This window comes from Melanostigma gelatinosum (assembly GCF_949748355.1).
Source record: "Melanostigma gelatinosum genome assembly, chromosome: 15".
In the NCBI taxonomy this organism is placed as follows: domain Eukaryota; kingdom Metazoa; phylum Chordata; class Actinopteri; order Perciformes; family Zoarcidae; genus Melanostigma; species Melanostigma gelatinosum.
The window spans coordinates 7,418,379-7,444,697 of record NC_136648.1 but is presented as its reverse complement, the minus strand read 5'-3'; the positions used below and the strand labels follow the sequence as shown (position 1 = coordinate 7,444,697).

Here is a 26,319-nt window from a genome sequence, read left to right as displayed (position 1 = left end):
TACCACGAAACGTCGACGTCAGTCGCTTCTCAAGAACAAGAGAGCTCAAGGAAACCTTTGAGTAAAACTTTTATTTTTTTCTGTACAAAAATCATATTAGTTCCCATTCTCAGTTATTTCATCATCATCTCCCCACTAGTTCAAGTCCCATCTTTCGGAACAATCACATATTAGGTTCTTGTGAGTGACGCACAGAAAAAAAGAAAGAAAAAAAGAAAGAAAAAAAGTTCACATCTTTGTCCGATTTGTAAGCTCACTTATTGAATGACAATAAGACGATGCCTTTACATCTCCTCGGATTTCTCATCTCATTACTGCTGGACAGACAGTTAAAGTACCTCGAAGAACTTGTTATTGGACTCGTATATTCTCAACACCTAGAAAAGCTCTAAATCCCTGACGTGACCACAGTGTGCGCAACGCGTTTGTTTTGTCTCTACAACTGGGAATCAAGGGAAGAAAACCACAAAGGGGAACTCGTCACAGGCAAATACCACTTCACTAGTTTCGTTCTATAAAAGATCACTGGTTGATTTTGCATAGTTGCATTTAGAAATTAAAATATTTTTGTTGTCGTCGTTGCTTTGGAATAAACATCGACGGTGCATCAAGTCATAGTTTGGTGGGATTTTACTGAGAAGAACAGAACAAATATACAACAGCTGTGTCTGATTTCTAGACCATCCACCAGGCTCTGCTCCGTTAAACTGTGTGGATGTGCGCGACAGCAGGAGAAATATGTGTTAACATATGTTACAGCATTCAGAAATGTGCACCAAACTAAAAGACAAGATGCTAATTTCTTTTTCACAGCTGACATGTCAAAAACATTTATAAAATGTTAAACAGGAAAAATGTTTCCGCACGTGTAGATTATCAAAATACCTCTTTATGATTTCAAGTCCCTGTTTAAATTTAAAAAATAAAAAGTATATAAAATCGACGTGATTTGCCATTCAAGTGACCGTATTAAATATAATCTGTAGGGTGTTTAACACGGCCTTCTCATGTTCTCATTCATCCACCTGCTCACACGTGCTAAAAATACATCTTTTCTGCTCATACTTTATGTACATCGATCTCTCGGTACATTCGTCCATCCATGAAGTAGCCATTGACGTCACCTCACACTTTCTCCGTCAAAGCTTTGCAGACGCAGCGGCGCATACTTGACAATTCAACCCCAGTCGCTTCAAAAACAGAACCTATCGACCTACATTTTCAACGCAAACTCGCACTTACAAAAGATCTTCACTCCAATATCAAAGAACTGCGTGTAAAATAAAACAAAATGGGGGGGGGGGGGGGGGATAGGAAGAGAAAGGGGAAATGTATCATCTAAAAAAAAGTTTAAAAAAAAAATCTGTAAGAAGCCATTTGATTTTAAATTAGAAGACGATCCCTCTTATTTTCATCACAATGTTGTGGCCAGTTCATATGAATTATTCTGATTAGCAGGGTTCCCAGAGTTTAACACACCAGCACCAATCTGCACAGCTGGACACTCCCCCACATATTTGTCCCCGGGGTACAAAGGGGACAACCCTCTACTTCAGAAGACATTGTCTTCCCGCTCCAGCAGACATACCAGTGCGGTCGTGGACTAGTTTCCGGCATTAAAAGCTCTTTCTCTGAAGCCTCATCAAGGCCTTTCCCCATGTTGAAGTTCTCTGTTGTCCCCAAGCATTGTTCTCCACTGATGTTCCTCCGTATCAGGTCAGAGCCCCCCCACCCCCATGTCCCCCAGACTAGAGGTTGTCTCCTGGCTGGTACAGTGGCTCCGTGGCTGTGAAGTAGTCTTCCAAAAACGACTGGATGTATTCGAAGGTCGGCCTTTCGTCTGGCTCCTTCTTCCAGCAGTGCCTCATCATCTCATGGAGGGACTCGGGGCACCCCTGGGGGCAGGGCAGGCGGTAACCTCTTTCTACCTGCTCAAGGACCTCTCGATTCACCATACCTGGAAGAAACAGAGAAATGTGGTTGGAAAAAAAAAAAAAGGACTGCAGGTGGATTGCATTTGAATCAAAACAATACACAATTTGAGTCATCCATCCATAAGGTCCACCGTCTTGCTCAAATAGACCTCCACATGTCGACAGGAAGAGTTGAGCCCAATAATGCAAGTCATTTGACCTCCATGCATGCTTGGTTTCATAACTAATACATGTATCGTTTGTTTTGTAGCTCTTATTTTGTCAGTCTCTTTAAAAACAAAAGTACATTATTTTGAAAGGGCCGCAGTTGCAGGTAACTAACGGATGAAAAATAGTGAGGCAACGACCTGATTTCTTTGGTGTGAGTTGCCTCGTCCCCGAGAGAAGCAAATAAAAAGTTTTCTGGTCAAAAAACATTGTGCAAGTTCTGATTAGGAGGCAGCCCAGTTTGAAGCCTGCAGCCAATGATGGCATCATGCTGCTGACAGGAGGTGAAAATTCCCCCGCATACCACCAGTGTTAAAGGAAAAAGATGACTAAAAAAAACAAACTCACTAAAAAACACTTACAGGGCACAAACATCGTTAGTAGGTTGAAGAAATAAAATGTAGTTATAAATGTAAGTTGTGCCAGTGTAAAATACTCTGGAGATCACATAAGATTTGGCAAAAACAGTGCTGCTTCATCGTCTGCCCTCCTCCTCCCCCACTAGAGCACCAGAGTCGTGGATTCCTTCCCAAGACAGGAAGACAGCGGTCCTGAACCCTGTGACACGGCGCTGAAACAGCTCCATGGGGAGCTCGACTGCAGCTAAAAGAGGTTATGACACAGAGTCGGTGGTATGGTCACAACCCCCCCACCCCCCCAGAAGGAAAGACCCAGAGCAACTGCTGAGACCAGGATATGGTGGCGGTGGTATGTCGGATGCTGAGGTGTTAGTGTGATTTATGTCTGGGATCCGAAACCCTCAGCTCTAATAACATGCCGGTCATATCTCTACACCTGTACAGACAGACTGAAATAGAAGTAAAGATGATATGTTCACGTGGTCTTGGTATACCTGCATCACACCGCTTCTACGTTTTAAAAGAAGAGAATAGAAATAAAGCTCCCCAATAAGACTGCAGCACAGCCGGACAAGAGCCACAAATTACCACTGAGTCAAACTACAATTTTAAGAAGGGGAAAAAAGGCTCTGGGGTGAATAATTAGACCGAAAGCGTTGCAATGAAACAAAAAAAAAAGGGCCCCGGGAGCCAGATGGTGGTTAAATCTGCCATATGGCACGCTCTGTAATCAGTGCCAGGCAAACGCCGTCATCAGCGGACACGCTGCAGTACTGCTCTCAAGCAGCAGGGGCAGAAACGAGGTGGCAGACAGCAACGTGTGTGAGAGAGTAAGAGGTTCTTTCCCATGCAGGGACATCTGCGTGGACTCATATCTATATATAGTTATATATTCTCATCTAGAAGTGTGAGAAAAAGACTATTAAAAGCTTCAGATGCTGATGATGATGGTGAGCAGCATGTTGGAATTATGCTGAGACAAAACTGAATGAATTCGTCCTGTTTTCCATGAAGGAAAATATGAAACGTATTCAAGATAATGAACTTTAAAACCAGAAATTTTCGAAAACCTCAGGAAAGCTTCTCATTGAAACTGAAAAGGACCAAATGAAGACACGCTTCTGATAACACATCTGTGCTGTCTCAATGTTACCTGGGTATGGTACTCGGCCCTTGGTCACCAGTTCAGTCAGTAGTATACCAAACGACCAGACGTCTGATTTGATAGTGAAGCGGCCGTACAGAGCAGCTTCAGGGGCCGTCCACTTGATGGGAAATTTAGCACCTGAAAAAAAAGAAGAAGAAAAACAAAGTCAGGCAGGAGGAATAAGCAACATGTTTAGGGTGGCAGCTTACCATTATTTTCATCATTGCTTGATCTGCAACTAATTGATTAATAGTTTAGTCTTTGAAATAGAAAAAGAAAAAGACAACCTGATCTCATGAGAAGGCGTATATGTTTAAAGGAAACCATTTAAAGGACATTCTGCGTGTCATGATAGCGCATTTTAGGCTTTTCTTGTGTCATTCGTTACCATGAAACGGCCAGTTAGGTTTCGGCAAAAAGTTGGGTTTAAAAAAAAAACATCATGGCTGGGCATAAAATAAGTACAACGCACACACGCACGCACACACGCACACACACACACACCTTGTCTGGCGGTGTACTCGTTGTCCTCGATGAGCCGAGCCAGGCCAAAGTCGGCGATCTTGCACACCAAGTTATCAGCCACCAGGATGTTGGCAGCTCTCAGGTCCCTGTGGATGTAGTTCATCCTCTCGATGAAGGCCATGCCGTCTGCGATCTGAGACGGGATTGGACCGGACAGAGGGCGGGAGGGAGGGAGGGAGAGCGTAGAGAAAATAGAGAAAATAGAGAAAATAGCATCAGGATGCAACAAAAGCAAACAGTCAAGGACAAAAATTTGAGAATGTTGCAAATGAAAAGATTGAGATCAAATATTACTTTTCAATAATAAGAATTAAAAGGAGTTAGAGTGAGTTGCCAATCTTAAGAAATGCACATTTCATTGTTCGAGACCCAGATATGCAGGCAGAAATATTGTTAAAAGAAAAAGATGATTTGGATTTACAACATCAAATCGGACAAATCTTTAACACAACTATCGCCTCACGCTGGCTGTCAACTCCCTCAGAGGCGTCTCGAGGTTTCAACTCGCACTCCGTCTAATCCTCAAGCATTTTCCACTCTGTCGAGTGAGGAGAAGAGGGAGCCTGGGAGCGTGGAGGGGCCAATTAAGAGTAGATCGGGGTAGGTGACTGAACCAGCGCGCTTAAGTGGCCTCTGATGAGCTGCGTTTAAGTGCTGCAGCGGCAGTTAAGAGTTGGAGAACGAGGGGCGGCATCTACAGGAGGAGCAGGCTTGAGGTGTCTCGTGGGGTATTAAATAAATATGACAGCCAGAAGGAGAGCAAAGCGTTATTCACAGGGTCTGAATATTCACACTCTGGCTGGGAAGTTGCAAACATGGAGCTCTCTTTGTTTATTGCTGATGCACGTGAATCCTTCTCTGACTCGGATATAAAAACAGCAGCTGGGCGGGTCAGGGGGCAACGGGAGTTTCTGTGCTTGTGTTTGTATTCAGACGCTGTGTTTGGAGCCTACCTGTGCAGCCATGTCCACCAGCTGGGGCAGCTTCAGATATCTACCATCTCCCTCCTTCATGAAGTCCAGTAAACTACCTGCCAAGAGTTCAGAGGAGTGGAGACGGATCAACACATCTGTCTGAGGGTTGCACAAACGCAACACAGAAATAAATAAAGGATCAGATGAGACAAGAGTTCGGCATCAGAAAACGCTCAAATAACCAAAAACACTCGAAGGCAACATGACCGCAAAGGTCTTCTTCAGTAAGTTCTGTTCAGTTTCATGTTGGTCTTTGACTTTACTTATAAACAGACTCATAATCAGAGTTACAATCAATGAAATACTGATTGAGGTTCGAGATTCTTTGTCCATGAATGCCCCCAACTACAGAATGATGCTGTTGTTGAGTACACAGATGATTGAAGAGGACAGTTGATCATGTTTGAGTGGCTACATTTATGAGAGGCTCCAACAAGTGAAGTAACAATTCCTCATCACGTCCGTGCGGAAAGTATCACCGAGGCGTTTTGTTTGTGTGACGGACGCAAATTTCACTCTACGAACAGAACAGTGTTCCAGTCCGTAGAGCTAGAACTGCGTTTCAGTTCCCATCATTGTTTTTATAAACCCATCGACTTCTTCGCATGCATGTCTTCCAAGTGTGTCCGTTCTGACTCGTGCTTATTCTTCTCTTCTGGTTGGTGAGTTTGACCTCTCCTCACCTTTGCCCATGAATTCAGTTACAATGTAGATGGGCTCCTCCGACACCACGGCGTAGAGAGGCACCAGTTTGTCGTGTCGCAGTTTCTTCATGATCTGAGCCTCCTGCAGGAAGGCCTCAGGAGACATGGTGCCTGGCTTCAGGGTCTTGATAGCTACCTTGGTAGTGCCGTTCCATGTGCCTTAAAAAAACCAAAAAACATACGCGCATCAGGAAAACAAAATGATAACTCGTGTTTGAAACAAAAACAAACCAATGTTGCATTTGTGCACCCTGCAAAGTAGAATTAACTTCATGCTTTTCCAATGTATTAAGTGACACGCGCTGTACTACTAAAACCCTGAAGGTACATTAAAGACAGTGATCTCCGGCAGTGTTCCCATGTGTGAAGAGCAGCTCAGGAGAGAAAGAACACGACAGCTGAAATAATCAGGCACTTCCTGGTCGAGAGCCACTTACTCACGCCCTGCTTGCTTACAATGAGCTGAGGCATGAGATCTACTGTTTCCGTCACAACCAGTGTGACCTTCATGAATGAGTCACACTGAACAAACAACACACACACACACACACAAGCTGGAGGACAAAGTAGAGCAGCGATATTATCTGATAGTAATAATATGAGGTGAGAACACAATGGAGGTCAACTAGCATCAGCAAACGCAACACATTTCAGAGAAACGTCATGTTGAACAAACACGGGAGCGAGGACGGGAAGACGCTGTAGCCGAGTAGAAAAACCATCAAGAACAAAACAGAGCAGGGAGAGACGGAGACGGAGAGACGGAGAGGGAGAGACGGAGAGGGATTCCTGGGATTGCACAGCGGAGGCTGGCAGGTCGAGGCTTGCTGCAGGCCGGGAAGTAATGAAAGACCGAGTGATGAAAGAAGAGAGCCGTGTTCACTGAAAGGCTCTCGTTTCACATGCAGGCCGGAGAACTGAAGCGTAGGAGGTGACCTGTGATTACTGAGCTCTGTGTGTGTGTGTAAACATACAGCATCTTCAGTGTGTGGGCCAGTGAGTGAACTTTAAAGCTGGAATGAATCTATAAACTAACTCAGTTTACAGTCGCTGCTTTTGTTTTACATGAAATTGACATCAGTTATGAATAATGTAGAGCGGATGTTTCGTCTCTGCATGGAAGCCCTAATGGCCGTGTGGGTATAATGTGCACGCAGTTGTTTGTATTCTTTACAAATTCATGATGTATGGAGTCAGATCCGTTTCAATATTGATGAATGCACTCAGAAAAGTATTTTATGATCGATTTGTATAAACGCCTCTTTCCACAAAAATATTTTCAATGCACACAAAAGATTAGATTCCCAAATTGTTGTTGCATTTATATACAAACCTGCATTTACAAAGCACTCGTCATGTGGGAACTTCACTGCATTTTTTTTTTTTTCAACAGGGAATTATCTGTAGCCAATCAGATGTCTCCTCAGGTAGGGGGCGGGATGGAAAGTGGAAAGAATGAAACTGGTTCTGTGTGCCATTTTGTTTGTATGTATTACAAAAGTAAAGGCGATTGACAGAACATGGGTTCAGTGGCCTCATTCGTCGTTCACAAACCACTTCACAAGACAATATGCACGTGTGTTTGAAACACATGCCGCGTGTGGTTTCGTACAGTGAACGTCGCGGCCTCTTACCCATCCAGACTTCTCCGAAGCAGCCCTGGCCAAGTTTGATTTCCAGTCGAAGTGAGTCTCGCGGGATTTCCCAGGCATCCCTAGCTAGTCCCTGAGTCTGAGGCTTCACCGTGGGGCACACGGCCGTCAGCTTGTAGCACAGACCATCCGCATGTTCTGGACAGGAACGGACGAGTGAAGACACACAGGAGGGGAAAAAACAGAAAGATCTTTGAGTTGTAGCTCGTTAGGGATCAGCCTGTTCAACTTAAACTAAATCATTGCCGACTACATACACACAAATGTAGCAAACACCGAGCCAGTCTGTGATATGTAAACCACTGAAGAGGTATGACTTCTCAGTTATTGTTGACTGGAGTCAAAGGGCTACACTGAGAGCAATACAAAGGAGCTACAAAGAGCACTGCAGTATGACATGAATTATATGGGAGCGTGCAGGGCAGGGTCAACAACACAAAACCTAAGATCCAGTGTTCTGCTTCTGGGAGTTTAAATGTGTTCTTGTAAAATCACCCAGATGCTTTCTTGTGACAGTCTGCATTTTTTTTTGTTTTTCAAGTCACAGCAGCCTCCCTGTCATCATTCAGGAGATTACAGCAGGCGTAAGACGTTTTGTATTCATGCCTCTTTTGCCTTAAGTCTCACATGGTTTTACTTTTTTGGGACATTGTGGTGATTGAGCTGCGAGCGTGTCAGTGAAAAACAGATTCAATACATATCCCAGCTGATCTGCCGCTGAAGTGTGCATTTTCTACTGAGAGCACTGAATTCGTTGGCTTAAATACTGAAACAAAATGACTCCAATAGACATTGTTTGTCCAGAAAACAGACTCCATGAGTCTAGAAAGAAAAAAAGAACAGCTGTCCAGTTGTAAACAACAATTTGTCTAAATGCTAAGTGACGGGCTGCATACCTGTGTAGTGTTTCACCAGCTTCTGCAGCACCTCAAACTGGGCCCGGGTGGTGATGTAATAACCACCGTTGTCCAGCTTTCGGATCTTGTAGTGTTTGACGTTGTCTCCCTTCACCTCGTCCCAGTCCCGGATAGACAGAGAGTAGGCACCTTCAAGAGCAAGTTAGATTGTGCTTCTTAGGAGCGGAAAGTCTCTCAAGTCTGAGATACACATCAGGCTTTTATTGTACACAACAACAACAACAACGTGACTATGAAACACATTTTACTTCTTAAAAAAAAAGGTGTATTTTTCCCTTTATAAATGAACATACAGCTGCAATAAAAGCGTGGACAAGCATACACAAGGGAAGCTTACATCACTTGCCTAATACATCCAAACTGCAGCATTTTAATTACAGTCTTGCTTTCAAGAATGAAACCCTCTTACCTTTGGTCGTCTCACTCTCTCTTGCCAAGAAAGTGCCCCGCTGGTTCCCTGGAACCAATAAGAGCCGCTCAGCGTCTTTGCGGCCCATTTTACCAAAGTACCATCTGCACAAAGAGAGACAGGTAGTGAGACAGTCAGGTAGTGAGACAGTCAGGTGGTGAGACAGTCAGGTAGTGAGACAGTCAGGTAGTGAGACAGTCAGGTAGAGAGACAGTCAGGAAGAGAGACAGTCAGGTGGTGAGACAGTCAGGTAGTGAGACAGTCAGGTAGTGAGACAGTCAGGTAGTGAGACAGTCAGGTAGTGAGACAGTCAGGTAGTGAGACAGTCAGGTAGAGAGACAGTCAGGTAGAGAGACAGTCAGGTGGTGAGACAGTCAGGTGGTGAGACAGTCAGGTGGTGAGACAGTCAGGTAGTGAGACAGTCAGGTAGTGAGACAGTCAGGTAGTGAGACAGTCAGGTAGAGAGACAGTCAGAAAGAGAGACAGTCAGGAAGAGAGACAGTCAGAAAGAGAGAGTCAGGAAGAGAGACAGTCAGAAAGAGACACAGTCAGAAAGAGAGACAGTCAGGTAGAGAGACAGTCAGGTAGTGAGACAGTCAGGAAGAGAGACAGTCAGGTAGTGAGACAGTCAGGTAGAGAGACAGTCAGGTAGTGAGACAGTCAGGAAGAGAGACAGTCAGGTAGTGAGACAGTCAGGTAGAGAGACAGTCAGGTAGAGAGACAGTCAGGAAGAGAGACAGTCAGGTAGTGAGACAGTCAGGTAGAGAGACAGTCAGGTAGTGAGACAGTCAGGTGGTGAGACAGTCAGGTAGTGAGACAGTCAGGTAGTGAGACAGTCAGGTGGTGAGACAGTCAGGTGGTGAGACAGTCAGGTGGTGAGACAGTCAGGTAGTGAGACAGTCAGGTAGTGAGACAGTCAGGTAGTGAGACAGTCAGGTAGTGAGACAGTCAGGTAGTGAGACAGTCAGGTAGTGAGACAGTCAGAAAGAGAGACAGTCAGGAAGAGAGACAGTCAGAAAGAGACACAGTCAGAAAGAGAGACAGTCAGGTAGAGAGACAGTCAGGTAGTGAGACAGTCAGGAAGAGAGACAGTCAGGTAGTGAGACAGTCAGGTAGAGAGACAGTCAGGTAGAGAGACAGTCAGGTAGTGAGACAGTCAGGAAGAGAGACAGTCAGGTAGTGAGACAGTCAGGTAGAGAGACAGTCAGGTAGAGAGACAGTCAGGTAGAGAGACAGTCAGGAAGAGAGACAGTCAGGTAGTGAGACAGTCAGGTAGAGAGACAGTCAGGTAGTGAGACAGTCAGGAAGAGAGACAGTCAGGTAGTGAGACAGTCAGGTAGTGAGACAGTCAGGTAGTGAGACAGTCAGGTAGTGAGACAGTCAGGTAGTGAGACAGTCAGGTAGAGAGACAGTCAGGTAGAGAGACAGTCAGGTAGAGAGACAGTCAGGTAGAGAGACAGTCAGGTAGTGAGACAGTCAGGTAGAGAGACAGTCAGGTAGTGAGACAGTCAGGAAGAGAGACAGTCAGGTAGTGAGACAGTCAGGAAGAGAGACAGTCAGGTAGTGAGACAGTCAGAAAGAGACACATGAGGAGCTTTCAAAGTGATCGACTGCACAACTAGGATTTTCTTACTCTTGTAATGTGAATATGGCACAAGATGTTTTATATGAATCGTATGAATCCGGTCTGTAAAATCGTCAAGTTCAACATCAGAAACAGATGAAGCGGAGAATAGAATGCATTTGATGTTGGTCAGTTAACATTCAGCGTCATCTTTACATGGTTCATTAGTGGTTACCTTCAAAGTCTGACTGGGGCTTAAATTAAATAGCTTAAAATCTAATTTAAGTCGAAATTTTTTTGACCATGAAACTATAATAACAGCTTATTATTAACTTTGCTCCAAGCAATATGTCTTTAGCTGGTTCCATTACATATAAGGGCTACTATTATTGAATAAATAAGTAAAACATGAGCTGTAAATCTGAAATCTAGCTTTTCTTCTTCTTCTTTTAAAGACTAAGTTAAGAGGGAATCAATAATCCTGAACTCTGTTGATCCCTTGCACTCGCTCTTTTAGAGTGAAGGAAAAGTTAGCTGGCTGGTTTACACAGGGTTTTATTTTATGAGTCAGCTCATGAGAAACCACAACTGCTTAAAAGCAGTGCCTTAAAGTTCCTGTCACACCTGCTGAACAACAATAGAAACGTCCTCGACTCTCAGCGATACAGAGATCCATTGTTTACGCTCGGTGCGTGTTGGTGCATGATGGGCGAGTCACAGAGCGTGACCGCCCAGCCGCATCAGGTCCTCCCAATCAGAGGAGATCGAACCGAGCCGGGCGATTAACGCCAGAGGAATGCGAAGGAGCAAAATACAAGTGAAACAGCGTCGGAGGATGACGGAGATAGAGAGCGAGTTAGAAAGAGGTAATGGAGCTCTCACTCTTCAGCCTGTATGGAGTCGGCTGGAGCCACGTAGTTACTGGGGATGTAACCTTTGTGGCCGGTGTTGATGGAGCGAGCCTCCCACCAGTCGCCTTCCCTGAACGGAGAAGAACATTAGAAATCAGAAACTCGCAAAAGCATTGGTTGAAGAACACACCTACTCATAAGACTGCAGGTACGAGAGAAACGGAACACGGTCACAACACGCGTCATTCAACCACGTCATCACATTGTGGGTACCAAGTACCACAATGTGACCAAGTACCAAGATCACGATGTGATACAAGTCCTGCTTTACAAACCCTACCTCAGTAAAAGAACAAAAGTATCAAAATGTGGCCCTTGACTGACATTATGTCTCAACTTAACAGATTGTGAATACAGATGAATCAACGCATCCTTGATCTTTGGGCTCGATGATCTTTGGAAGCCTGTCGTGTGTGCTTTAAGATTAAATGTGAATCTGAAGCCGTCTGAGACACACAGCAAATTAAAAAGTACAATATTTCCTTCTGAAATGTAGCGGAAAATGGAAATGCATCACTGAAGTACTTCAACGTTGTACTCAACTACAGTTCTTGACTAAATGTGCTGAGTTACATGGCAACACTTTCTATGACGGCCGAGTCTATAATGTATCATAAACATAATGATGATGCGTTATAAACAGTGTATTGAACTGTATCAACATATTCATAAGCACTAATAAATATTCATGATGCTTTATTAAAGTTATAACGCATTATAAAGCATTTTATATGGTACAGTGTAAAAATAAAATGTCTGACTTTTTAACACTCGGCGAAAAGAAAAAAAATCTAAACCATATAGAAGACTATAGAAACAAAATACTGCATTCATAAGATCAGCACATCTGGCCACAGTTTCTGGTGTTTTTATCAGCAGAAGCTTGAATTCGAGGAGGAGGAACTGAGGCGTAGGGAAAATCTGTCTGCTGGCATTTTTGTAAGAACCGAGCAAATGTGTCGTCCTCGTCCTCCCACCTCTTCTCTGAAAGCAGATCCTCATCACCGCAAACTCAACGTGCTCACGGACAGCGGCTGAAGACCTGATTTGTGGAGAATTTGGAGCTCTTCCCATTTTCCCACCTGGGAGCAAGACGATGCTGCTGCAGTCAGTCGTAGGAGGAGAGAGCAATTCCCCTTTTTATTATAACTTATTGTTATTAAATGTATTCTGTTCTAGAAATAAAGTGCACAATATACTTATTATATTGTATATTAGGGATCAGGCTCCCACAAATAACGATTCCAAAATAACCCTGCCAGTTTGAACTTCAGGCATATTATCAATGCATTGTTGGTGTCTTTGAATACAAATTCTGTAAATGTTGATACTACATTCATCGACTGTATTATGTGCATTGCTTGTATTCTAATAAATGAGGGTAGAGTGGTATGTTTTACATTCTAACCCTAAACTAGAGGAATGATCTACGGCGGGAGGAAAGCGATGGCGACTTTAACAGATGGCCCATTAGAGGAACCCATTAACCCAGACAGATTTCTGCCCCGATATCAGACCTGAATACTATGAGGGATTAAACGCACACACACACACACACACACACACATCCACGTACACACAAATGCACGCCGCAGGAGTCCGTCCGTGTAAAAGCAAACAGACTCACGTGTTGTTGATGATCTGGAAGCGGTCCCCTTTTTTGAACGACAGATCATCCGTCGTCCTCGCTTCGTAGTCGTACAGCGCCACGAAAAATGTCACACCACCTGAAAGCACGAGAAACTGAGCGTCGGAGGTGTGCACACGTACGATAAGCTAGTTAATCCCACAGAGACTGTCTGACTCCTTTAATCCAGTCTCGTTTGATCTTGAAATGTTGCACTGCAAATGAAAACACAGCCATTTGACCGTCAAATAAAGACTACAACATTTGAAAAGCCTTTCTTACTTTTATCATATTTCTTACTTGAGCTAAGCAAACAAACTGATGAACAATGATGCTAATAACTGTTTTTTACTTTAATGTCGCACATCCTGCAAAAAAATACAACCATCTCTCTTAACTTTAATATATTCATAGAACACACGAGGGGATAAGAGGATATTCATTTCACATTTGCCAAAACTCTGCTTTAGGAGGAAACATTATTCTTTGTTGTGTACATTTACTGCATAATTTAACCATCCAATCTATGCTGCATTAAGCGCCTGAAATTGCACACGATAACGTTTGTTGCCACCAAGAGTCATTTAATTTACCAACAAATCCATAATAAAAAAAGTCATTCTGATTACGAGTAGTGCTGCAAATGAAAATGTGTGCTCGACTTTAATCCACGGCATGTAATTGTTTTCTTTGGCTCCGGAGACGCCACGCCGGCTGCACCGCCTCCCTTATAAGAGACCTATTTGGGGTTTCTCGTTGGCCGACTCGTCTCAAATGTCTAATTTGCATAACATCTGCTGCTCATAACGTCCCGCGCATAACAAATGTTCAGCAGAGTTTATTCTAAAGTTGTACACTGGTTTACACGTAATAGAAACAGAATGAAAAATTCAGGATTGCAAATTAGTTTACTTTCATTTTGTCTTCTGTTATAAAACAGCTTTTACATCCGTTTCTTGGGCTTGGGGACCCAAAGTTATCTGAATTTATTGAAATAATTAAGGACATTTAATTCAAGTTGAGAAACTTTGAAAGCCTTTTTTTCTTTTGCCTTAAATCCTCTCCACAGACTGACCTGGGATGACGCCGGGGAAGGGACTGCTCACAGCCACCGAGGTGAAGGAGGTGGACGCTCCGCCGAACGGCGTCATGATTGAAGACGCCCCGCCAAAGGGCGTGAGGGAGGCAGCGTGACTGTTGTAGCTGTTGTTGTGTGTCTTCATGGCGGGCGAGTGACCCATCAGGGTGGGGTCCGGCCCGTAGTGGCCCAGGTGGGCGTTGAGCGGCGTGGCGTTGGGGTTGTCGGGGCGGTACTTTAGCGCCGGGCCCTTGTCCTCTTTACTCCTGACGCAACCCATCGTCAAGCCTGCCGGGAGGAGAAGGAAAAGAAGGAGATTTGAGTTTGATCTTCATTTCTACATCGACGAAGTCATCTTAGAAACTTGTAACACAAGTTCTGGGTTATGGATTGTGATGAACTCGTGCAAAACTGTAAATGAAACCTAAGATACTTCTAAAACGTCTCTGGATGTGGTGAGATACACATTTAAGACTAACTACAAACTATGAACATCGTATTAACTGGATTTAATGTTAGAATTAATCATAAAAACCTGCCAGAAAAACACAATATTTGTGAATTTAGGTAGAATCTGAATATACAAATGCAAAAGATGCCGTTTGTAAAGGTGGCTAAAGTTAGGGAGAGAATTATTGAAACCTGTGTCTTAAAAAGAATAGACATCCCACACTGTGTCCACCAACATGCACAGATGTATTTAGTCCTGATCAATGACTTCAACATGTAGACTGACACTAGGTAGCCTACAAAATCCTGTATCAACACGTGAAATCCTGTTACTTTATGCTCCAGAACCAACACGCAGTCAGATATCCACCGACATTTGGCATGAAAATGGAAAACAATGGAGTAAGTTTACATGAGATGGTGTAAGATCATTAAAGGGGAATGAACTTCAAGACGAAGACCAAACGTTTTTACTGTTTCTCCTCAGTTCTCTCAGTTTTGTTAAAATCCTTACTCATTACTGTTATGTTGACAGCCGATTCCATTTCTAAGTATTCAACGTGTCTAAAATGTGCCAAATCATGTTCATAGTTTCATTTCTAATGATTGTTAGACACCACACGTGTATAATTTTATGGCTCAGAGAGGAACAGGCCGTTCAGCCTCACTGTAACTGTCCCAAATTGAACAGGTATCCTAACTCAGTGTTTTGGTGTATAAATTACCGTCAGAACCTTAAAGTCATGAGTTCCTGCTTTACCATGGAAGGCTGAGCTTGTGTCACAATGTGCAGAGAAATAATTATGCTATTGTAAATACTAGTCTGGGGCTGTTTTTGGGTGGTCTTAGCATAACTCTCCCATGCAGAAAACAAAGACTGCACGCAAAACGGATGACTTCACAAGTCCGAACAAAAGCCCGTCAAGCTAGCAGAGCTGGAAACTAGATCCTGTTAGAGCCTGTGGCCATTTCAGCTCTGCGATCACACAATCACTGACACGGATCTGTGAGGGGCAAAAAAGCCCTTTGGTGTTAACAGTTAGCGCTCACTCATACACGAGTCCCTGTGTGTTTTCTGTACATCAACCAAAGACCAAAGAAACTAGAATTACCGCCTCACGGTCGTATTCCTCCGCCAACAAGTCAGATCCCGTGTCAGTGACTCATATCCTGGCATTTGTAGAAATGTTACGACATAGTTTAAAATGCCCGTCAGTGACAAGTCACGTATTGGTGTAACAGGAGCAGAGAGGTGTGTGCTGCCGTCACTCGTAGATGGGAAACAAAGCAGAGACAGAAAACAAAAAGGGAAGAGAAGCAGAACAGCTCTCACAGCTCAGCTTAACAAAGGCTTTAACCCATCTACTGATGTTGACGCGTGTTCTTGTGAAGAACTGCAGGCCTCCATATTTCTGTGAATTAACCAAAACCTGATATTTTTACATTTTAATTGATGATTGACTATATAGAGTAAATTAATTACGTATCTTTGTGGTACACTTTACTCTCAATGTGGGAGCTACTTTGTTAAAGCTTTCAAAGTGGTTTCCTGCGATTTTGCCTTCTGGACTCTGATATTTTTCCCGCCATTAGCCGTTTGAGTTCACGTTGGCTGCTCAGACTGATCGAGAAAGTTACTTCACATCTGGAAGAGGCGAGATGTCCAAAGCAGGCCGCTCTCCCTCTGTCAATAATTGTAAACAGTGTATTGATCAGCCAGTTCTTTGTCCTATCAAACTGGAACTAAGGCCATGTCCACGTTGTCTTTACCAGCAGCTGTTGTTCAGTTAAAGTCTGCATTTATGTGGAGGAAGCAGCTGTTATTGGAGCGATTAGCGAGCGGCGTGACCAGCGGCGTTATCAGCCCTACGGAGCGGCCGTCTGAAGCTAATGTTAGCAGTAAATGCTATCAAGTAGGACAGACAGCTAAGCCACCAGCAGAGTAAGCTCAGACAACAACGAGGACACGAGTGAGAGACGTGTGTTGACCACATTCATGGACCCATAATCTATAAACCTTTACGTGCAAGTGTTGATTTTAAAGTACATTTGATATGTGTGAGTGAGTGAGTGAGACCCGCAGCGCTGTAACTAAGTCTGAAAAATAAAACTTGTAAAACTTTCCACGACCTGTGTCTGTTTGAGTCATAGAGGAAGATTTTAGAGGAAGGTCTTAAGTATCAAACACGACCTTTCATTGTTAAAGACTACTTTATTACTCGGCCATATTTTTTTTTTAAACTAAGCAACCAATCTACTTCCTGTTTACACCGTCACTCGCATGCCCAGTGTACATTAATGGTCACGTGATGTCCGTTAATGGTCACGTGATGTAGGTTTTCGAAGGTTGCCGTGTGGATGGAGGCGACCGTGGCTTACTGGGTAGAGAGGGTTGTCTGCCAACCGAAAGGTCACCGGTTCGATCCTCGGCGGCACCGTGTCCTGTGTCGAAGTGTCCCTGAGCAAGACACTGTACCCCTAACTGCTCCCCGGGCGCCTGTCATTGGCATCCCACTGCTCCCTATATATACACACACACAGGGATGGGTCAAATGCAGAGAATAATTTCCCCACTGTGGGACTAATAAAGGAATGCTTCTTCTTTCTTCAATTAGAAAACGATGCTGAAGCGCCCGTGTGGACGGGGATCGGAGTAGTGTGGATGTACTCTAAATCCCCCGGTGAAGAAAACAATCCGTTGAATCTCCACTGAAGGAATGGCGGCAGCTTGTAAAGGTCAGCGCTACAACTAAACCTCATTAGGGTCAACAGTCAATGTATGGATATACTTATTTGAGATGGATGGTGTATTGACTTTCTCCCACCAACAGATGGTACGGACTGAAAGCCAATGCTGAGGCAGCGGAACAGCCGTTGTTTAAAAAGCAAATGAATTGTCTCAGTTCAACAGCTGGCGCGCTTTTTATTCTTTGTGTAGTTGTTTGCACAGTGAATCACTAATCGTATTCTTACATTTAACTCACGTTGCGTCTACATGCCAGACACAAACTAAATGTAAGAGAAGTGGATGAAGATGAAACGACATTATTTGGCCCAAATACAATCAGTAGGTCAGTATAACTCGTGTACATTGGTCAGCTAATCAGTCCACTTTAAACGATGTCCGCTTCCAGAAACCAGACGCTCTTCACCGGCTTGTTTACCGCGGCCAGAATAACAGCCGGTGACGACAGCATGCGAGCATGGCAGCACTTACTTGTGCTGGCAGTTTGTTAGTGTTGTTTAAAATGCAACTTTTAGCAGTCAAGAGTGTCTCCGTCTTACCAAAATTGCAATGTAGTGGGTGTAAAATGACAACAATGTATAGTGTGGTGAACTTTTTCAGTTCTCGGGCTTCTTTATATAGCTTCGCCGCCAAAACACACGAGGTACAGCTGAGATTTTGTGGGTGTTCTTTCTTATTTTAGTACAAGAAAACATATCAGGAACGAGCCTGAACAGTGAAGACTCTTTTTCCTTCAAAGGAACATCAAGGTAGTTTACAGACTTTTTGAAAAATTTGGACATGCTAGTTTTTGTCAGGGGGATTCTCAATACAGCTTCACACAAAAAAACAATAGTCTCTCAAGCAGAGCTGAAATGATGAGTCGTTTAATCTACTGTCAGAAAATGAATCGGCAACTACTTTTTTTCGAAGTCATTTTTCAAGAGCAAATTTCTTTGTTCCAACTGCTCAGTTGTTGGAGTTTGCTGCCTTTTAGTTTTGTTTATTTTTTTGAAATGGGGATAAACTCAATACTTTAAGGGTTTTGAAATGTTGGTCAGACAAATCTGAAGAAGTCACTTACAGCTTACAGGAAATCGTAATGCCATTCTTCCACTAATAGACATTTTACAGACCCAACTGGTGAACCCAGAATGAAAATAATCGTTAAGTCGCGTTCGAGGTCAAGTGCTCTGAACCTCCAGGTCCGAGTTCATTGCGCAGCAGACCAAACTAAACAAACGTCACAGTAGAAGCCACCGACATCAGAGCAGAAGACAACATAAACATGGCCGCCACCTTTGACCTCATCCTGTCGCACATGTCAACCACTACGTTTCCACCGTTTCGGCCGTGTCCCTGAAACAAACACTCCAGACCGATTGGCTAATCCTGATGATCATGACGACTGTTGGTACTCAGCCTCAACTAGCAGCTCACCTTAATACTATGTGCAATATCTGCTTTAAAATGAAGCAAAGTATCCGGATCATCAGGGATGAGGAGGATCAAAGCACTTCAAAACTCTTCCCGTGTGTCTTTTAAAACCTCTTCTCAGGTATCAGTAGTTTCACTTTCTGTTTGGGAGACTCCAATGATTAATGTTCCCAAATGCTGTCATGCAATTATAGGCCGAATAGTGCATTTAAAAAAAAAAACTCCCCTTTACGAAACGATTTGCAAACCTTTTCCCATTTGAACCACGATGCACCGAGAGGATTCACTCTTAAAATGGCCACGAGTAGATAGCAAGCCTGAGCGAGTCCACATGATCTGGCGTGTCAGAGCAGTTAAACTCCCACAAGTTCTGCTTTGGATCCTCTTTGGCTCAAGATATACAAGACACGGCTTACAGCGAAAAAATGGCGTCACAGTGATTCATCGAAAAAAAATCGAAATGAACGCCACCAATAGAAAGCAACGAGAAGGTATTGTTTTTAATAATATGAATCTCTTTTCTTGTTGCCACAGACACCAAACAGTTCATTCTTTTAGGACAACTAGTGAGCATAAACACATTTAAACCTTATGATGCTGTCCAGATCCAGAATTTGGGTCAATACCAGATTCCAAAATCACTAAATTTGGAGAGTCATCTACATTACATCACTTCCAGCAAAGTTCCCGGAGAACAATGCGGACAAAACATCATCGCCAGTCCTTGTTAAAACAAGGACTGGCGAGCTCAGCTAAAAACTCAGACCAACAGACACTCAACTATCCTGCAGTTAATACGGACATGTGAACTAACCACGGTTTCTTCATTCATGGGCTCACAGCGGTGCGCGGCTGCAGAATGAATATGGGCTAAACACTGGAATCTATATTTTACATGTTCCTTTTGGCCTGGTGGGGGTTCCCTGTGGCCTAAACAATTCTAGAGGGAAACACCGAAAGTATTTTTTGAAAAAACAACAAAAAGGCATTTCATTTAACAAATGTATTACCCAGCCTTTGAACCACCCATGAAGAACTGAACTCCGAGAAGAAGAGAAAAGGCCAGCTCTCCAGAGAAAGCCTTTGGATTGATTCTTTTGTGAGTCTCATCTACCTTTTGTTATGGACGAAGAGAAAGTACCTCGTGATGCTCCCCCACAGAGCTCAGCACACTCACAATCCCCTGAGCTATACAATCCCCATACACATGCTAACACGGAGCAGCACGAATGCTAAGAAGGGCACAGACGCACTGTCCTGAGGGTGGTGGAGCCAAAAAGCCCAAAACGTCAATCAAGAGTGCTACAATTCAATTTCCAACACAACCAGCTGCCTCTTTAGACAGGAACACATTTACAACCACAGCTCCTTTAAAAAAAAAAAAAAAAAGACAATTTAATTATTGCAGCAGACTTAACAAAATCATTGTAGTGTTGGTGGATAACCTTATGCAAACCACTTTACAGAATGTCCCCTGGTCTGTCCTCTGTGGAGGATTTCATTCAGATTTAACGGCCCTCAAATGAGACGTTTGAGTCCTGGGAGGGGAAAAAGCAGTTCATGTAACACCGAGAAATGAAGAGCGAGGATATCTGCGGGGAAGAGAGTGATAGTTCTTGAGTGACAAATTTACCAAAACTAATGACGGCTCAAATCAAGCTCCCATTAAATCAAATTACAGGCAGATTATTGTCTGGTTTCTCGGGTAGTTTCCCTAAATGAGGCCGTTACACACACACACACACACACACACACAATGAGATGAGCTGGAAGAAATGTGTCATTCTTTTGGTGGCTCAAAGGGAACCCAGTAAACACCGCCTCGAGCTCGCACAGAGATGTGGGTTATGGATTTAATGGACGAATGTAAATGAGCTTTTTAAGCATTCATTTAAACTTTGAGCTCAAATATATTGGACATAGAAACAGTTTGGTATTTCACATATTTATACGTACCAGATGAGTTCAAATGCGCACATTGACTCGACCACACGAGAGGCACCATGTTTGGGAATCTTAAACGAGCTGCATTGAGCACGACATGAAATAGAAGGGACATTTATTCGCACACTCCCACACATTTGTGAATAACTTTACTTCCAGGCGTACTGTCCAAGCGCACACAGAAGTATGGTATGTGCTCGAACAAACGCTGGAGCCAGACCTCCTCCGAGGACGTGAGACACGCGAGGCCGTGTGCCAGACTGCCAGTGATGCCGTGTCAGATTAAAGAGACACAGGCTGCTGCTGCCGCTTCCCACAGGGCCGAAGGCAACGAGGCCGGAGAGCTGCAGGAGGTGAAGCATTTGCCGTTGCTTGCATGCGGGCAACATTCAGGAGAAAACAATCCCAGCACGACACGGAACCAGGCCAAAGTGTTGAGATTAAATCTGGGACAGGCTCAAAAACATGTTGGCATCATAGGGCAAAAATATTATAATTACTTTTTAACATATACAGGAATTCAAGGGGTACCCCAATGGTAGGCAGTTTTCTGGTAAAAGCATACAAAAATTTGAAAACACGGTAATCCTGCAGCCCTCCTCTCACCAGACGAACACCGTGATGTTCACCCGCTTCATCGTCCTTCATACAGTAACTCACTTCAACACTTCAAACAACAACATTGGCAAAGCGTTTCAGAGACGGAGAGAGAATGTTGAAAGTTGTTTGGACGTCTCTCTCTCTCCCTCTCTGAAATGACCTGTGATTGGCTCCCGTCCACGGGCTAGATTGTTGTAGAGGAGGTGCAGAAGTCCACTTGAATTACAATATTCTGTGAACTTTCAAAACGGACAGTCTGACATTCACACCCTCTTCACTCTGTGATTGGCCGGCTGTGTGGAGGTCAGAGAGGAGCCTGGACTTCCCATTAAAGCGCTGTGTCAATGGGAAAACGTTGACTACCGTGACGTTTGTGTAATTCATTCACCGAGCGTGACACAGCTCTGAACTCTCGTTAACCATTCTGACTCATCAGATAAGCTGCAACTCTGCAGCGCACTGGGAGAGGCCGTTCCACCTTTGAGCCACCGCCTTCAGTAACCTTTTGCAGTCACTTGGAACAAGACTGCACACTCCTAAAAACAGGTGTATATTCAGAAACTACAGGTTTTTTTTATGTATAGTTGAGACTTTAGCGAATGGCTGTGAAACTTCATTACTAACCTGAACCTGGCAGTGAAGGCCTTATTTACTTAATCTTTGATCAGATAGCTCTTGTTTTGACTGTTACATAGAGGCAACGTTCTTTTACGGTTGTATAGCTGCACTGGCCTCTTGGGGGAGTGTTGGAATCAATGAGACAAGAGATATGTCCAGTTGGTGCAAAAGATGAATGTGTTTAAAGGCGTGTCCGATTCAAAAACACTACACTAGTGGTTTCTCATACTCGCAGGACTTTACAGTTCTGGGACGTTACTACAGAAGCAACTGTTTCATGTTTCGTTGCATTGCCGGGTCAAACTTTGACGGATGACCCTGACGAGAGGGAGTGCCAATGCAAGGCGGGTCCGGCAAAACAACACAACATCCATAAAAACAACCAACAACCCGGCTCTGCCTTCGTTCAAGCGCAATGAGACGCCATCCTGCAGGGAGCCAATCAGATATGTGGAAGCACACCACCCACTCACCTCTCAGTCTGAAGAGGAAGTGGTCAACATCGTGACATCTTTCCAGAGTTGTAAAAAAACATGTCTCGCGGTGCCCCCGTTTCAAACGAAGGGCTATTTTCAGTCTCAGTGTCCGACCAGTCTGTTGAACCTCTGACCACATTCAAAAATCACAGCCGAGTTTGGTCGGTTTTACTGTGACCACACCCGGCTGTGATGTAGCGTGGTACCATGGTGCCACGCTACATCACAGCTGCACAGGGAAGGCCAGACATACAGTATATCTCAGAGCACTACTACCATCGTATCTGCAGCAGTATCAACGCTTTTCAAATGATACTCAGTCGTATTAGAGAGACACATGAAAGTAGTCATAAGCAGGGCGGAAACTATTTAGTCACTAAAGACATATTGCTTTAGACTGTAAAATGGTGAGAAATGTATCACAATTTCTCAGCGCAAAAGTAACATCTTCAATAGTTCTTGTCTCGTCTGCCAAACAAAAACAAAGTCTCCAAATTCGACGATATGAACCACAGAAAAGCAGCAAGTCTCACATTTAGGAAGGATAAACAAGTGAATGTTGGCATCACAAATGACTTAAAGGATTCATTGATCTCTATAATGTTTTACATTGATCCTTTCAGCGCTACAACTAAAGGTACTTAGGAGGCTGTAACTCGACTGCTAAGAGTTTTTCTCACATGCCTTTGCACAAACAGTGAAGTCCACAAGCCGAACTTGCTCGTGCTACCAAAGACCGATCGAGTGCATTAAGCCTGAAAAGCTAAGTTGACAGACTCGCTCCGCAAACACCGGCCACAATCACAGAGAGACCAGGAGGTACCAGGGGCAGCAGAACCGCCACTGAAGCGTAACTCCGTAATTGCCCTGGCACGCTCTCTGAGGCGCAGCTCGGCCTTATCTTCAGGGCAGCCTGCCATCTCTGCCAATCACAGTGAGTGGAGAGGGCCAGCGGGGGTGGTGGTGGTGGGGGAGGAGGGGAACTTCCTTCCGAATCCATTCATGCCATTGAGGCCACCTGCTGTGCCTGTCAATGGCTAGAGTGACACTGGGAGAGAGAGAAAGCGAGAGAGGGCCATCTTCAAGCAGTACAACAGAAGAGCTCTTCTTGTTTCTCCGTGGCCACATCGTTGACCGACCATGTCTGAAATCGGAGGATTCTCCTTTTGTGAAAAGGAAGAAACGCGAGAGCGTGAGGCGTTATGACTTTGACCTTTTTCGCTGTCTCACAACAGACTGGAAGCTTTTAATCAGCAGACTAACGATTCTGCAGAGACACGTTCGTTCCATGAGGACACTTGAGGAGAATGCGAGGATCTTTAAAGCCTCCAGTTAAACTCAAGTCCCTGAACCCCGGCCAGCACCACCTGTTACCGCTCCTCACTCTTCTGCCAACAGCCCTCTCCTTTCCAGCTGTGTGTGTGTGTGTGTGTGTGTGTGTGTGTGTGTGTGTGTGTGAGGGAGACATGACTGTCCAGCCAACTGGGTCTGTACTAACAGAGGGATTATCGTGGAGGAGGATTACTGTGGCGCGGGAGTATATAAACAGCCACAATCAGGGACAGTGACTGTATGAACACACACGACACAACAGCACTCATGTACTTTATACCGCCTTACACACATGCATTTTACAGAATATGCTAATCTGGGAAGTATAGTTGCACCACCACAATAAAAGCATGCAAGAACAGATTTGGTAACTCCTGAAAAAGGGGCTTTGATGACAGAAATGTTGTCATTTTGGAAGGTTGGTTGTGACAGTATGTCTTACAATAAAGGCCTTTACACAGCTGAGGCCTGCAGCAGCTGATAGTGAGAGAAGAGGTAGAGATTTGGGTGAGGCAGAAAGAAAAGAGTAGGTGGTTACATTTTATGGGGGGGTAAACAAAAACTCAACAAACACATTTGAAATTAAGCTACACAATTTACATGAAGTTGATTTGATTATTGTCTTAATTTCATGACTAAAACCTTTTAAATGCAGCAATCTAGCATTGCCTTTACTCATTGTTTTCTACCCTCATCGAAGGATTTACGTAAACAATCCCATAAATCGAGTCCTGGTTCAGGATCAACAATGAAACTGACTTTTACAACAATGCAACGCACCGAGGAAACTCTCCTGCTCTCTTTTCTCAACTTTCTCCAAGTGTCACAGCACCAGCGAGGCCCTGCTCGCTCACTTCCAGGACAAAATAACACTTTTTGTTCACGGGCACTTCTTACCTTAAAATGCGACGTTATGCAGCGTTTCACTGCGGCTACATGTGATCTCTTTTCTTTACTCCCACGTTTTTATTTCACGTCGACAATCCAAAAGGAGTGCAAACGGCGGAAAGAAGCGGTCCCGAACGTGGAATCTCAGTCTTCCGTCTGTCCCATACCGATTAACTACTTCACCCGCACAAAGTCCTCCGCTGTGCTGCTTTGTATTCCTTTAGAACACGAGGACACACCGCCAGCTGACAAAGGCTGCTTAATATGGCGGAGTGAGAGCCAAGCAGACCAGTTATAATATCCACAAATCACCGCCCGCTGATGGGTCAGGGTTGCCCCGAAAGACGCACAACAATAGCCCGACTAGTGCCGAGGAACCGACGAGGCCAGGGAAGGAATAACGCTGCGTTCAGGTACTCAGATTAGACTCGTACATCCGGGTTTTGTTTGTGGTTAAAATATATTTTGAAACGTTTATCCTTTCTTGTGATTCACAAAAAGCAAATATTATGATTAAGAAAGTCTGAAAACATACCATATTTAAAGTCCTAGGGTTTCTTATCTTGTTAATATAATTTAATTTAACTTTAAACCCTGTGTAGATCACACATATTGGCCTATCCCCATAAATAATAGCATGCATTTTATGGTTCATGTTGTCCTTTTCTCCTTTATAAATAAGAGCTGCAATTTAAAATTATTCAAATTATCAATTCAGCAAATTATACTTTTTTAAATTACTAGTTTTGTTTTATAAAATGTCTTAAATTACTGTCAATTGTCTTGTTTTTTTCAGTCCGAAATGCAAAGATATTCAATTTAATAATTGCTTATAAAACAGAGAAAATCAGTAAATGATCCCAATGAAATATACAGAAGATGGTCATGGTCACTTAAAATGATTATCAAAATGATTATCAAAATAGTTTTCATGTCAATAGACGGATCATTTCAGCCCTCACCCACATTATTAACGTGTATACTTTGTAACAAAGCACATAGTGAACAGAAACACTTCGTAATTGATGATTTGAGAGGGAAAATATTTGCCCAAAACAATTCAAAGCAATAACACTTCACCAATAACTTTTTCTTCCTCTCTAGTTTCGTTAATTTAGCCGGCATGTTCTCTTATTTTCGATGACACTTGAACGTCACGTCCCCTCCTATTGAATGGTTTTCCCTTATGACCAATATGGCCGACATCACTGGCTCAGAATGAGGAGAAAATCCTCCATCTGGCTTTGTACCAAATATATTAACAGTTCTCATCACCCAAACCGAATCAAGTAGAACATTAGACATAAATAGCGATGTTGTGTCGTTCCGTTTAAGCTTTTAACCGTATTTGTAATGTGCAGGCAACCTCTAGATTGAATGCATGGATGAATTACATACTTACTTATTACTTATAACATTATATAGTTAACATTATATATAGGCTAGGCTTGCAGCACGTTATGCATGATAACTTTCTGTCAGTCACGTGACATTTCCAAAGGGATAGTGTGGGCCTGGTTAAATGTTATTGCTGTGGACAGTTATATGATTATACAAGTAAAACGCTAGGATAAAGCTGTTTTTGAGAGGGGGTGTCCGTGTTGAAATTGCATCCTAAACATATTGTACGAGTAAACAATATGACTACAATACTTCAACACTGCAGGTTCAATAAGTATGAGATATTTTTTTCGGCTTAGTTTGAAGTGATTTGCTGACCCCTACTGACTTCGGACTGCACTGTGCGCAGGCGGCTCTGGAAGTGTCCACACACACACACACACACACACACACACACACACACACACACACACACACACACACACACACACACACACACA

General features: G+C 43.6%; 1 protein-coding gene across 1 annotated transcript; it reads right to left on the bottom strand.

Moving 5' to 3' along the window:
• Positions 1-52: 52 nt before the first annotated feature.
• Positions 53-24,842, bottom strand: yes1 (YES proto-oncogene 1, Src family tyrosine kinase). The gene is made up of 12 exons (XM_079285176.1): positions 24,488-24,842; positions 14,006-14,296; positions 12,931-13,030; positions 11,275-11,373; positions 8,829-8,932; positions 8,399-8,548; positions 7,485-7,640; positions 5,830-6,009; positions 5,126-5,202; positions 4,152-4,305; positions 3,654-3,785; positions 53-1,957 (listed from the first exon to the last, which is right to left on the bottom strand). The coding sequence occupies exons 2-12, from the start codon at positions 14,286-14,288 to the stop codon at positions 1,749-1,751; spliced, it is 1,644 nt and encodes a 547-aa protein (XP_079141302.1). The 5' UTR covers positions 14,289-14,296; positions 24,488-24,842; the 3' UTR covers positions 53-1,748.
• Positions 24,843-26,319: the final 1,477 nt, after the last annotated feature.